The 14,516-nt window shown below is 41.6% G+C and overlaps 1 protein-coding gene across 1 annotated transcript; it reads left to right on the forward strand.

The window, feature by feature from the left end:
* Positions 1-2,751: 2,751 nt before the first annotated feature.
* Positions 2,752-10,727, forward strand: LOC146962331 (phytanoyl-CoA dioxygenase, peroxisomal-like). The gene is made up of 9 exons (XM_085768994.1): positions 2,752-2,973; positions 4,177-4,238; positions 4,731-4,841; positions 6,124-6,292; positions 6,460-6,541; positions 6,648-6,829; positions 7,673-7,822; positions 9,179-9,313; positions 10,355-10,727. The coding sequence occupies exons 1-9, from the start codon at positions 2,908-2,910 to the stop codon at positions 10,406-10,408; spliced, it is 1,011 nt and encodes a 336-aa protein (XP_085625120.1). The 5' UTR covers positions 2,752-2,907; the 3' UTR covers positions 10,409-10,727.
* The last annotated feature ends 3,789 nt before the right edge of the window (positions 10,728-14,516 follow it).

Here is a 14,516-nt window from a genome sequence, read left to right on the forward strand (position 1 = left end):
AAATAAACTAATAAATGAAATGAAATTAAGGGTGTATTCACACCTGTTTAGTGCGCACCCTGGTGCGCACCAAATGTTAAAATGATACATTGTTTCATTTTTCAGTTAGTGCGGTTGCGTTCACACCTGCTTTTTGTCACTCGGGACCAAACTTGGAGAACGTCACGTCTCCATGACTACCGGCTGAAATCTGGAAGCGCTGATTGATAAAACTTTAATGATGGAGAATCCAGTAGGGCCGGTTGTTAGTAGCTCTGGTCATTTATTTCTATATTGTTTGCATGTATAACTCTGTTTGGTACTTCTGGCTGGTTTCCGGTTGCGTTCACCCAGCTCGGTCCCGTTAGTTCCCGGTTAAACGTTAAACACGGGCGGACCTCTGCTGCTGCAGCTCGGTAATCAGCTGCTCCGCGGACACGCACCGACCGGCTGCCCCGCTGCTGCTGCTGCTGCTGCTGCTGCTGCTGCTGCTGCTGCTTCGTTTGTGGGTCAGAGCTGCGTAGGACCGGAGCACCGGGCGGTCTCCCCGCTGCGTTAACCCGTTGTCACTGACTACGGTAGCCCTTTTAGCTCAAACGTATTGAGTTCGCCTGGCAGTTGGCTCGCACCAGAGTGCGGTTGCTTTCACACCTAAACTAGTGCGCACCAGAGTTCGGCTGGAGCCGAACCGAGACCACCTCCTCAGGCCGCACTAGTTTTGGTGCGCATTAGAGTGCGATGTGCTTTCACACTGACCCAAACTGGACCAAATTTAGTGTGCACTTGCAGGTGTGAATACACCCTAAATTCCCATGCTGTCAAGATAGAATTCATGTATTATCAGATTTTTGTTTAGCTTGTAGTGTTTGTACTGGTGGAGCTGAGTGAAAATACTAAATATGATGTCTGCAGCTCTGTTTTTATTACGCCTATATTTAACTGAAAACATAAGAAAAGAAAAAAGTTCCTTCACACCACTATTATGTAGGCGCTGTGGTTCTCCTGCAGCTCTGTCACAGTGTTGATCTGTTGCTGCCCTCTGCTGGCTGCTGCTGGTAACTCCTGTTGCAACAAGTGGCTGAAATATGGACTGGTGAATATTGTTTCCTGTTGAATATTTATATTGAATATATTTATGACAAATGTGCAGCTACTATGGTCATGAATGTATGATTACATGTAATAAACATGTTATAATACTGTACAATACATGTTAAGGTGCAGGCAAAAACATTTTTCGTGCACACATCAATTTCAAGATTTTGGGCTATTTTGCTTCCTTAACATGTTTCTTTTCAGACCAGGCTCACTGTTTGACCCTTGTGGTGGAATCCAAACCCCCAGAAATCCCTCCCACCCCTCTTTCAGACATGACAGCAGCAGTGTGAGGTTATACTGTTTATTCTGAAATGATGCGAGCAAAGATTTCACAGTAAAACAGCTCCAGTCACAGTTTCTCTTCAATTGTAATGTAATCATTTTTTAATTGTTGATGAGGTGTTCAATTAGCTCATACTGGTGATTTATACAACATACTGGCAATAGTAGGCTAACAATGATGTGTAACAACACAGCTAAATCTAGGCTTGTTTTCCCCTCACAATGGAATGGCTGCAATCTGCATATTTAGGCTTGCAGGTAGCCTATGAATTAAATGGAAAAACACAATGGAAAAAACAAATTGGGTGTTCAAAGACTACATTTTAACAACATTTTTGCAAATAGCATCTGTTGAGCCTCAAATTTTAGTAATGTTAAGGATTTCTTTTACAGGAAAGGAAACTTTACCAATAAAATGTGAGTTTTCTGCTACTGGTCTGATTTACAATGAGGATTTGGAAATGCGAAACAGCTAGCTAGCTTGCTAACCAGCCTTTACCTGGCTAGCTAACGGTTCACTCTGTAACTTTAGCCTAAATATTAGCATGTCAAACTTTTAGTCGGAAGAGGTGAAGAGCTTAGAAACCGTTTTATTCCTAGCAATATTTGTTTGTTCAAGCAAGAATCTTTGCGATAGAAAGCTGTGAGAAAAACAATGTTTTCTTCCAAATGAAGCTCTTTAATCCTCCTAAAATGCAGAAATGTAAAGTAGGCTATATAAAGTAGAGGAGAGAGGACACATCCCTGAGGAGAGCCAGTGAATGTTACAGACAAGTCTGTTCCCCATTTACTCTCACTTTTTTTACTCTCACATTTACCTCTGTTCTGTATTTTATTTATCACATCTATTAGCCTACAACATGATTTTGTTTTTATGATTTTCTCCCTCTTCCCCAACAAATGTTGTATTCCAATATTGTGAATAAGATTTTTATTCTTAAACTTTTGTAAAATCAAGATTAAATAAAATTTGTTTAACCTCCAACGCAAATCAAATCACTTTAACCACTAGCTCACAGCTATGGCGGGATGACAAAAAACCCCAGTAGTCTAATCTTTGTATGACTGAATTATTCTGTATAAGACCCTGACTAATACTCATAGTAATCTGCATTAGCATCAAAACAAAGTAGGCAAAATAAAAAAAATGATAATACTACGTAGTCTAAGAAAAAAAAGTGGAAAAGTCAGGGGCCCACCTACAGTTAGTGTTCTTTCAGGGGGCCCAGAATTCCTAGCAACGGCCCTGTCATACAGATGCTGAACCACGTGACGACCCAGCGCTGTGAACCCCTGGCTGACACACAACTCAACAACACGAATGACGGCAGGTTTGACCCAGCTCTTCAACAGACCAGACCACACAGCCAGAGCAGCCTGTCCTCTGGCAGTCAGGTTGAATCCACAGACGGGTGGACTAAACATTAGCCAACACTCGGACGTGCGTGCGTGTCATCATCACGCTGCCCTTTGCCCCAGTTTGACCCACTTTCCCTCGGATATCCCGGGATCACAACCAACGGGACTAAAAGGACACTGTGCTGGAAGATGTCTCGGGCCACGGAAAGACTCAGACTGCTGATCCATCATCTGGATCGATCACCTGCAGCGGTTGTATCCTTTGATCCGCTCTGAGTCTGGAGCCTCAGCAGCAGGACTGGGGGTTGTCGCTGTCCGACGCCGATGGCGGCTCGCCGAGCAGCGGACAGCCGCGGTGGAGCAAGCCGGGGTCCCTCAGTCGCCCGGAGGCCTCTGGGGACAGAGAACCAAGTTATTGTTTGTAGAGATGCATTTTTGCAGTTGTCTGTAGCTATTGAAACAGGAAAATAACACCTAACAGCTAATTGACCGTCTTTAGCATTTGTATGTAATTTGTTTGACGATACAAACTCAGTTAGCTTTTAGCCGTACGTTAACGTAAAGCGCAGTTTAATATAAAATAGTTTTTTGTGTGTCAAAAAAAAGCAGAAAAACGTCCTAAAATATGTCGCAGTGAGCATGTAACGTTACTGCTCCTGTAACGTTAACGTTACTGACACGGACTGACCCACAGGCCAACAACAACAACAACAACATCCAGGGCTAACGTTAGACAATAAGATTGTGTTGTGTTTTCTTATGTTTTCATAATGCAATGGACCACTAACCTACAGTGTTCACCACAGGAGGGAAACTAATCACAGCCTGTCAGTCATTTTTCAATGGACTCTGTCCTTTTTTAAATGTTCTCCTGCTCCTCAGTCAGTAAGTCACGAGCAGTGATACTGTTTCCCTGTCAAGGTGTACGTTATACACATTTTTGTTTCAGTCCATGAAATAGCACATATGCGGACGAATACTACTGAGTGAGTTGGTTAGTTCCAGATAAACGGGAGGTAGGCTTATGGTTAGAGGGGGGGCGAGTCCAAAATGTGACATATCTGAGCATTTTATTAAAAAAAAGAAGTAAATTAATAGTTACTTTTCCTAGTAATTAGTTACTTTTATAATGTAGTAACTATTTTGGGGGAAAGTAGTACTAGTACTATAATTAATTACTTTTTAAAATGAACGTACTGGTCAGGAGGTTGTATATGTGGAACTATAAAACAATATGTCAACATACAATTATACTTAGCCTATACTTTTTTTTTTTTCATTTTTATAATTCCAGTTTAAATCTAACTCAACAACTATCACTTGTATAACACTTCAGACTTTCTCCACCTGAGAACATAAATATGCACTTGAGTATATTGATGATGTCCATTACAAATACTAGAAAGAATATAAATCTGTCTTTGTTGCTTCATTTCCTCCTTAACTGGTTTTCCTCAGAGAGCTGCACCGACCTCCGCTCTGCAGACATCCACCTATAGCAGTCACCCTCACAGGCTGAGGTAAGGAGTTTCAAGTAATCTCATAATTTCACCTGAGTAAGCAGCGGATTCAGCTGTTGCCTCAGGGTAAAAGGTTTCAGTAGGCGTGATTGATTACACAAGCCACCACTCACCTCTCACACAGTTTCTTTAGTGCTGCCCGTATCAGCGGGTAGAGATGTGTTCAAGAGACAACACAAAGTCATGGGCAGTTTTGAAGGCAGTTTAGTGTCAGAGTTAAGGATTCAAACAAACACTGATGCGAGAGAGTCATTCACTCCTTTATGTAAGGAGGAGTGTGAGTGGAAAAGATCCAGACAGGTGTTAAGCTGCCATGGCTGGAGGTAGTGATATGGTATTTACTGAAATCTAATATGACTATTACTGCAGCCGCCTTATGTCAGTCAATTTCAACAGAGCCAAGAGTCTGCATCAGCTTTTCAATGCAACTAAACCAGTGCATTGCTGCATTGTCACCTGTGTTTTTTTGTTTTCTTTTTTGTTTTTTTACAGATATACTTGTGATACTGACCTGCTGACCCCAGAGCAGCGACTCTCTTATGAGGAAAATGGTTTCATTCTCATCAAGAACCTGGTGTCGGAGGAGGACATCGACAAGTTCAGGTGACCACCGCAAAACCTGCAACTGCAAAGGAAAACATTCTTTACACATTGTCTTTGCAAAATATTAACCTCAATAAATGTAATACCCTGTGATGAAGACTACCATGAACTACTCATTGAGAACCACATACGTACTTGATAATAATAGAGTAGTTTTTAAAAGTGTACGGAAATACTGATATTAAAGGATTTATTTAATTCTAAAGGTGGAATGTGTGAGATCATGCTTCATCTATAGAGGGCAGCATTTCTCCTCTTCATCACTGTTGAGTTTGTCATATTGTTGTTTCCCCATGTTCCTTATAATTTACTATTTATATATGTATTATTGTTACTATTGCTACGCCTGTTGATAAACCAACATGGCTATAGTAGTATGAGGAAGGGATGATGACATCTTTACAAATACAGGGTCTGAAAATAAGGTTTATTGCCAAGTAATTCTTTCACTTGCAAGATATTTGGACTAGCACTTAACAATAAATGTAAGGAAATAAGGGAGTAACAATAAAAAGGCAGAATATTAATAGAGCTGTAAAAGATATTGAAAAATTTACAGGACAAAAAAAAAACCGACTATGTGCAAACGTGTTTTAAATTTAAATTTAAATTTAATTTCCTTTATTTGTTTAAGAGGGACAGTGTACATCAATGAACATTTTAAAAGAATAAAATGTAAATGCACCCAATTATAGCCAGAAGGCTAATTTCCGTTGGCAGTCCCCCTGCCTGATGGAGCATGGCAGTAAAACATAAAACAAAGGTATATAAAAAGTTACATTAAGACACATTAAGACAGATATCACAGATCGCTACACAACAATACACCTATCCCCCACCCCTCCGACCCACATGCACGTACGCACCTATAACACTTAACACATTACAGTTTCAAATATACATTAACAGGTAACAGTACCACAGTATCAGTACGCAGTACCACAGTATCAGTACACAGTTACACAGTGTTGGTACATTAAAAGTGTTCACATGCCTGGTTGGCTCTAAGCCATAACTTCAGGCGGCCCTTAAAAGTAGACAGAGTAGGGCACTCCTTTATGGGCAAAGGTAGTGTGTTCCAAACCGTAGCTCCCATCGTAGACAGGGCATTTCGACCGAAAGTTTTAGAATGACAAAACTCCTACCAGACAAACATGTGACAGGACAATTTATTTAGATCATACAAGCTCCTTATATTCACACATGTCAGCTCTGTTGAGTGTGTGTATAAATGTTCAGATGACCTGTGAGGTTCTGAACATCGTCTCCGTTCGTTCTTCAGGAAGGAGTTTGAACGGATTTCTCGACAGGAAGTGAAGGTTCCGGGCCTGGTGGTGATGAGGGACGTGGCGATCTCTAAATCAGAGTTTGTTCCCGATCAGAAAGCTGTCTCCAAGCTCCAGGATTTCCAGGAGGATCCTGAACTGTTCCGCTACTGCGCATTACCTCAGGTACACAAACAACACACAGCAGATTACAGCAAACTCTAGTTTCACTCGATACCTGAATGTGCAGCATCACTTTTGTTGACACACACTTCAAGTTATTGAAATTTAAAAAAAAACTCTCTGCAAATGTGAAACAACACTGAAGGAGCACTGGTGCCTGTTTGTGTCAGATCTTGCAGTATGTGGAGTGTTTCACTGGACCGAACATCATGGCCATGCACACCATGCTGATCAACAAACCTCCTGACGCAGGTAACATCACTATCACAGCAGGTCTGATGTAAAACCCTGTGTGGTCATGATCAAAACAAGCCGGTGTAGGTGTGAGGCTGCATCTCCTGTGTGTCCTGTGTCTCAGGTAAGAAGACGTCCCGTCACCCGATGCATCAGGACCTGCACTACTTCCCGTTCAGACCGGCTGACAAGATCGTCTGCTCCTGGACAGCGATGGAGAGAGTGAACAGGCAGAACGGCTGCCTGGTCGTACTGCCGGGGACACACACTGGAACGCTGCAGGAGCACGACTACCCCGAGTGGGAGGTACACTACACACATAGTACACACTGTCAGAAGCACATCTATCCCTGTTAGGAGATCCACACAGATACACCATCAGGGTTTCTGCTGGGTATTAAAAAGCCTTAAAAAAATTCTAAAATTTGATTATCCAAATTTTAGGCCTTAAAAAGTCTTAAAGGGATAGTTCAACATTTTGGCAAATTGGCCCATTGCCATAATCCCTATAGTTTTAGGAGTAGGTTCGTGCCCTTTAATTGTCGGTGCAAGCTATTTTTAGAACGGCGAAGCAGAGCCGCGAGCTGCTCAGAGCTACGCTATGGAGGCTAATGGAATTTCTTCGTTTCCCTCATCAAATTCATTACACAATCCAACAACTCCACAACGCTCTGGTGGACAAGTTGTGACCTGCACATTCACCACGCTATGAGATAACTGCCCCCGACAGGAACGCGCATCAGCAGTTTTGCATGAATTTACCTCGAAAACAACTCCTAATGTTCCGTTATTATCTCATAGCGTGGTGACTATCGGGACTATGGCAATGGGCCAATTTGCCAAAATGTTGAACTATCCCTTTAAATTCATTGAAGTATTGTGTTCAAGTCTTGAATAATTTTAGATGTTCCTGTAACACTTCATTGTGCTTTATTGAATGCATTTTCAACTACAAACAAGCCCAACATGCAATTTATATTGCAGCCAGTTTACTTGCAAGTAATTTTGTGACTCTGCATTTCTTTTGTATGTTTTTTGTTTGTCATATAGGTCTTAAATTTCATCCATAATGGTCTTAAAAAGTCTTTGATTTGAGTTGGTGAAACCTGCAGAAACCCTGACCACGTCAAGCTCTGCTTTTGTCCTCAGGGCGGGGTGAACAAGATGTACCACGGAGTGCGGAACTACGACCCGCAGCATCCCAGGGTGCACCTGGAGATGGAGAAGGGTGACACCGTCTTCTTCCACCCGTTACTCATCCATGGCTCCGGCATGAATCAGACGCAAGGCTTCCGCAAGGTACTACACTACCAGGGCCGCCCCTGCCTACACGCAGATCACGCACAGTGCGTAGGGCCCCGCGATCCAATAGGGGCCCCGTTTTGCACAAAGGATGCGCATATGCACAGCCGTGGTGCGCGCTACTAGATCAGCTGTCAGCGCCAGGCAGGAGAAGAGGGAGAAGAGACCCTTTTTTTTGTAATCTGACACTGCACGCGCCGTCACGCGTCGATCTGACCAATCACTGGTCAGATGCTGCAGGCACTTGTCAAGCAGCTGCAGGTGAAGACGTGATCATAGCTTCGAAAAGAACGAGTCAGGCGCGAGCAAGAGGGGAAAAAACCAAAACAAGAGGAAACTCGTGCTTCTCTCGAAGGTGGGCATTTGTTGAAGTTAGTGCTGGGCTGGGTTAATGTCCGTTAACGCTGCTAATGGTGTTAAAGCCAGCACTAGTAAAAATGTAAAACTTTGTGGCATAAGCAAGCACTAAACCTCCATGCTCAGCACAGCTGCTGCTGCAGGTAGGAGGAGAGATGCTGCTAGCCTCCATGTGGACTGTGGTCTGGAGATGAAAGTCATTTTCCAGCGGCCCTTACCATTTATTAAATGTCTTGTTAACACCTTTGTCTATATGCATTCACCTCTGTTGAAAGGCAGTGGTAAATTTATCAGTTGTTGGTCATATTTTCGGCTAAACTTTATAATCTATTTTATCTCCACACAAGGATCTGTTGGTGAATTTAATCTATGACAGGCAGCTTTGGAGGAGATATTAGAGATACATATTGATAGAAATGAGTGTATTTGATACTTTGGTTGACAGAAGGAACTAAATTTGAATGTAGCTACATTTTGAAATATCAGTCTCTTTGGTGCTGAATTAGTATGTTTTATTAGGATTGTAGTTGTAGCCTATATAATAATAATAATAATAATAATAATAATGATGATAATAATGACAATAATAGTAATAATAGATAGCGATAGCAATTGTTTTTTTTTAATTAATATTAGTATAAGTATATAACTGCTAAACTGCCAGTATTAGTGGTTGTAGTTTGCATTATAATCGATTATAGGAGGGCCCGACAAAATTTTTTCGCTTAGGGCCCCATTTTGGTCAGGGACGGCCCTGTACACTACCCACAATCCATCCAGGGTTTTCAGCATATCCTCCTGTGACATCCCTGGTGCCTCGTAATTATAATGTGATGAAAATATTACTATAACTCTTGTGTGTGTGTGTGTGTGTGTGTGTGTGTGTGTGTGTGTGTGTGTGTGTGTGTGTGTGTGTGTGTGTGTGTGTGTGTGTGTGTGTGTGTGTGTGTGTGTGTGTGTGTGTGTGTGCGTGTGTGTGTGTGTGTGTGGTTACAGGCCATCTCCTGCCACTACGCCAGCGGTGACTGCTACTACATTGATGTGAAGGGAACCACACAGGAAAACATAGAGAAGGAGGTGAAGGAGATCGCAGAGAAAAAGTATGCCATGGGCAACGAGGTCACGTTCAAGGTCAGAGTCTAACATTTACACACTGCATTCATGGACTCAACCAAAACCAAGAGTCTGGAGGCCAAAAACAACAAAGACAGAGGGAATCTGGGAGTATAGACGAGGTCAGAATGGAGAGTAACCAAACTAATAAAACAAAGAAAGAACTAGTGTGGTGACAGCTGGCTACACAGTTTAGGCTCCAGAAGACTTGAAATAGTTTGATACTGTGCAACATCCTGTGAAATCTTATATTTACACACAACACCTGAGTGAGACAAAGACAGAACATGAACACACACATAAACTTGCTTTGACACTGAATGTCAGGACGTCGTGATCTCTGCTGTTTCAGTTGCAAATTTCTCTCTTAAAGGTAGAGTTGGAGATGTTATTCTGGAACATTTTTTACTAAATTGCTTTAAATCCTCCAGTCTTCAACAAATTACGACGTGGAAAAGACATGTCAGTGATCCAGTGTACCACACTGAAATCTAATAGGTGGGTTCACATCAAGGTGTCGCCCCACAAGTCTGAGGAAAGAAGCTTGGACTTTTGACATTTGTATTTTCAAAATGTGGCCTGTTAGAAGCGTTTTTCCAGGATCTCCAACCCTACCTTTTACAGTCCCCAAACTTAACTGCTGGTTCTCGTTAATGAGAACCAGTGTGAAACAGGATTGGTTGACTCGAGTCAAAGTCAAAATCCTCTCACATATAATAAATATTCTAGACAGTTACAATAAATACTCACTTTTCATTAAAGTTTCATGTGTTTTCTCTTCTCCTGTGATTAAGTCTTGATCCATAAGAAGATACATTTGTGGTTTAATAACCAAAACCATCTCAGTGTAGTTCTACATCTCCTCTCTCAGGCTAAATGAACACTGCTGCGTTTTCATTTTAAAATACCTTTATTTACCACTTGTCCTACATTGTCTCCTCCTGTCCTCACCGCTACAAGCAGAAAAGCAGAGATTTCTGCACCTGTTCTGTTTTGTATTTTGACTTTTTTTCTTTCTTTCTTTTTTTATAAACTGAACCTTTAACTCTTCCCATACAGGATACCTGGGCTTTCCGAGGCCGCCTGGTGCAGGGAGAGAGGGTCTCACTGTGATGATGTCACAGACCCACAAGGTGACCAACCACTGACCTGAGAGCAGAGTAAATGAATGAAGTGATCAGAGGCCTGTTATGGTGTTCATGGCTTCTATTGGTACGATCTGTCATTTCCTCAGGTGTAATGTTTAGATCATCGCACACTGTTCCACTGCATTTGCTTTGGAAATGTGATGAAGAGAACATCGACCTGACATAATGCATAAGTATAGGGAATAACATTAAAAACGGAAAATCAGTTTCCTCATGGACACATAACTATATAGTGATTAACCAAATATATGAGATGCTGCTTTACAGCAGAAATAGCGCTTTTAAAAAACAGTGATGCAGTCTAAGCATGTCCTGAAACCTCAGCTGCTTAAAGGATCCATCACCTGGTATTTATATTGGTTTTAGGTGTTGAAAGGGTCTTAATTGCACATTTTTTGAGAAATAATATGCAACATTCACCTTTATTTATCCCTATTTGTGTACCCAATTTTGCTCTCGTGAGAAAAACACGCGATCTTGTTTTACAGCTTGTCATTGAAAAAAAAAAAAAAATTCCATGCATTTACCGCGACTACTGAAACCATGGAAACGTAAATATAAAATTCCACCGGAAGAGCAAAACCGGCTTACGTTTTTGACGTTCAGAAAAAGGTGGATATATAAATAAATAAAATGTAATGCAGGCTGATCGGTTCATTGTAAAACATGTATTTATTGATGTAAATGTGGTGATTTCTGTACATACAGAGCCCCCAGGCAGCGCCACTCCTCTGTCCAGTACCTACACACAGGAAGCTTCACTTTTCATTCAAACAAACTGCCACAATTGTTAGATTTCATCAATGAGACCAGCATTTATACCCTAAAAAGAAGTTAACCAGCCGATGGTAAACCTCTAAAAGCCTGCGGGTAAGTTAATTAACGAACGTTTTGTCCGCTGCGGTGTCGACGTAGTTCTGGCCGGCCGAGCAGCTCTGCAGACCTGTTGTGCCGGCTGCTGCCTCTGTGATGTCGCGGTCGTTGCTCCACAGGTGGAGTTTCACTCTCTCCGATAAACATCAGAGCGAACTTCTAAACAGCCGTTATTTGGATCTAAACAGTTACTTTCTCGCATCAAAAAATATTAAAACTTAGTAAATTGACGTAATAACAGCGCTACAGCAGGAAATAAAACAGCTTTTTGCCTGTTTCACAGCTACCACTACCGCTGTCGGCTGCTGCGTACGGCGTGCGGGGGGGTAGTCCCCCCCCCCACCCCGCTCCTCGGCTTCTCGGTGACGTCAACGAGAAGCCCAATCAGAAGTCGCGTTTTTTTCCTCTCCTGGTGAATTCAAGGGGGAGGAGGCGAGAGTGAAGTTCTTTGCCCGGAAAACATGTCAGCTATTGTCAGTGACAGAGAAGATTGAGTTATACACGCAATAACCTGAAAAAAAGTGATTTTCAGGTGATGGATCCTTTAATTAAACAAAGCCTTAATGGAGAAGGATGTCAAGCGTTCAGACAGTATGTTGTTGATTAAATGAGAAATATTATACAGGGGGAGAGAGTGGGGTTGAAGTTAAGATAAAGGAGTGAGAGAAATGAATAAAAAATGGTACTTAGAAATGTGAAAATGTTCCAGAATGACTGTTTTCATTAACAATAACACTGCCTCATTGCATTTGTTGTTTGTTATTGTGTGTTCATAATGAGCCAATTAATAATTGTATTCTTGTTTGTACAATCTTTATAAATGTAATGTTTTAATAACATTAATGATGAAAATGACTGAGGTTTTTGTTTGGATTTCTTCGGACACACTCACTCAGAAAGTAGCTTGATATCAAATGGCATATGAGCAGCAGCTGCCACTTAATGTGGTGTCAGAGAGTGCAGCTGCCTTCAGATGGAGGACTGGGTATTTCCTGGATATTCCACACACAAAAAAAAAAAAAAAAAACACCTGTGGGGCTGGATCAGTATCTTAACTGCAATCGTCTTAGAAGGAAAAGTTTATTTCCATGCAGGACACATGAAAGGAGGAGGCTTTATCACAGGCACTCAGAAAAAAAGAAGCATATTCACCAAAATGTACAAGTGCACTGCACACACAGCACATAGCACACACACATACACTCAGGCTCATTTACAGCTAAATGTTTTCCAGATCTGGTGCTGACTGAACTCAGTGGCACAGTTTCCATTACAGGAAACTGAGTTAACTCCGTCACAAAGTAACCTGTGTCCTCACACTGAGTTCAGCAGCTCACAGCACAACACAGTGCAGTGAGTGTACTGTATGTAGGCCTAACCATGAGATCAGACCTGGAATGATAATGAAGGGTCTAGTTCAGCAGCATGATAACATCATTTAATCTTATATTGGATTATTGGAGATACTGGATCATTTCAGTATTTATTGAAATGTAACCTTGTGAAAGGATTCAGTTGCGTGTTCAGGGAGTGGCCTGAAATCTGATAGGGCACCCCAAAATATGATGGGCTATATGCCTAGTCAGAATCATTTTATACGTTATTTTATACTTCCTTTTGTCAAGTAATTTTTTTTCAAGAATGAAATATTGAGGTTTTCTATCACAATTGTATGTTGCCACTCCTGTATTTTGACTAGTATATCTAGTTTTTCTCACAGTGTTAGTCATTGAAGTAGATATGGGTTTTGCAAACAAAACTGGGTAGGGGAGAGCGGGGTAAGTAGTGCCAATTTTTACTTAAATTGCCTTTAAAGCAAGGAGATTATAATAATGCCCCCAACTAATATATGTACATATAGTTTAGGATGTTGTGCATCCCTGGGAACAATCACTTTGAATCTTAAATCAACTGTTTCAGAAATATAGCTTTAGAAAAAAAAAAAAAATCTGGCACAACTTGCCCCCGGTGAGGGGTAAGTTGTGCCATTGGAGAGAATTCACTGGGGTAAATTGTGCCATTGATAATTGAAGTAAAACAGATAATTTTAATCTCACAAATGTTAATGCTATATAAAAGCAAGACATTCAATACAAAATTAAAGCCAGAAGCGGCGATGATCGGGTCCTCGCTTGTCCCCATGTAGTCGTGGAGGCCTGAGCCACGCTGGGGGCTGTGGCACAAAGAAACACAATGTTTTGTTCATCCACCAGGCTACGAGCACAACCAGACTGGGCAGGTGTGTTCAGGGGCGGTCCCTCATCACACATGTTAAGTTTCAAGCAAATCCGTGCCCACTGCCATGTTTCTCCTATACACAGACAGCACTGCCACTGGCACAACTTAACCCAGGCCCTTTGGCACAAATTACCCCAAGCCCAGCATTTTGAGAAAAAAGGATTCCCCAGCTGTTTTGAGCTGGCATCATGCTAACTGTATAGACTCATGGTGTAGCTTAATAAAGCACTAAAACATGTGTGAACTGTTTTCAAAGTTATCTATAATTGTTCAAACATGGCAATCAAAAAACCTTGATCATAGAAATTTTACTTTGGAGGGCAAAAACTTGTTTTTTGAACATAAATGTGCTTTCCTCTCAAGCTATGTGTCTCCCTTCTTGATAGGATGAGTGAAATGGATGCCCCTTCAAAAATATGTGGTCACATGACCAACTTCTTCTATAGTTTTCTAGATAACAGGGGTGGAACTACTTGCCCCATGGCACAAATTACCCCACTCTCCCCTATGGCCAAAACCTGTCTGGGTGTGTGTTTACGTGTGCACATGTATACATGAGTACGTAATGTGTGCGAGCAGGCACTCATGCTCACGCTTCATGCCACCCCACCATGAGTCAGTGCCCCACTTGGGCCACCCCTATCAAAAATATCTGGACACGCCCCTGAGAAGATTAGAGGCAAATGTCTATTGTGGACAGCCTAAAATGTTGGGAAACAAATGTGGTGGAGTGGATTTATTCAGTACCACAATTTCAAAATACTTCAGGTTGAATACAAGTACATTAAATTGTAAATTTAGGATAAATGTTATTACTTCCAACCACTGCTATTATCTAGGCTACAGCACGCTGTGATTTTATTTCAACATTTTCCACTGACTTGCAACTCAAACTCTGTATCTACTGTATGTGACAGTTGGTGGTCCTGTCACTATGCCTCCAATTGATCATGTGCCCTGGC

The sequence above is a fragment of the Trachurus japonicus genome, chromosome 23 (genome assembly GCF_045865225.1).
Source record: "Trachurus japonicus isolate A0001 chromosome 23, Traja_1.0".
NCBI lineage: Eukaryota > Metazoa > Chordata > Actinopteri > Carangiformes > Carangidae > Trachurus > Trachurus japonicus.

Bases quoted from the DNA above. Each gene is read 5' to 3' on its own strand.
- LOC146962331 (XM_085768994.1), top strand. From the start codon at position 2,908: ATGTCTCGGGCCACGGAAAGACTCAGACTGCTGATCCATCATCTGGAT. The intron at 2,974-4,176 runs GTATCCTTTGAT...GGTTTTCCTCAG, and splicing joins ATCGATCACCTGCAGCGGTT to AGAGCTGCACCGACCTCCGC. The intron at 6,542-6,647 runs GTAACATCACTA...CCTGTGTCTCAG, and splicing joins CAACAAACCTCCTGACGCAG to GTAAGAAGACGTCCCGTCAC.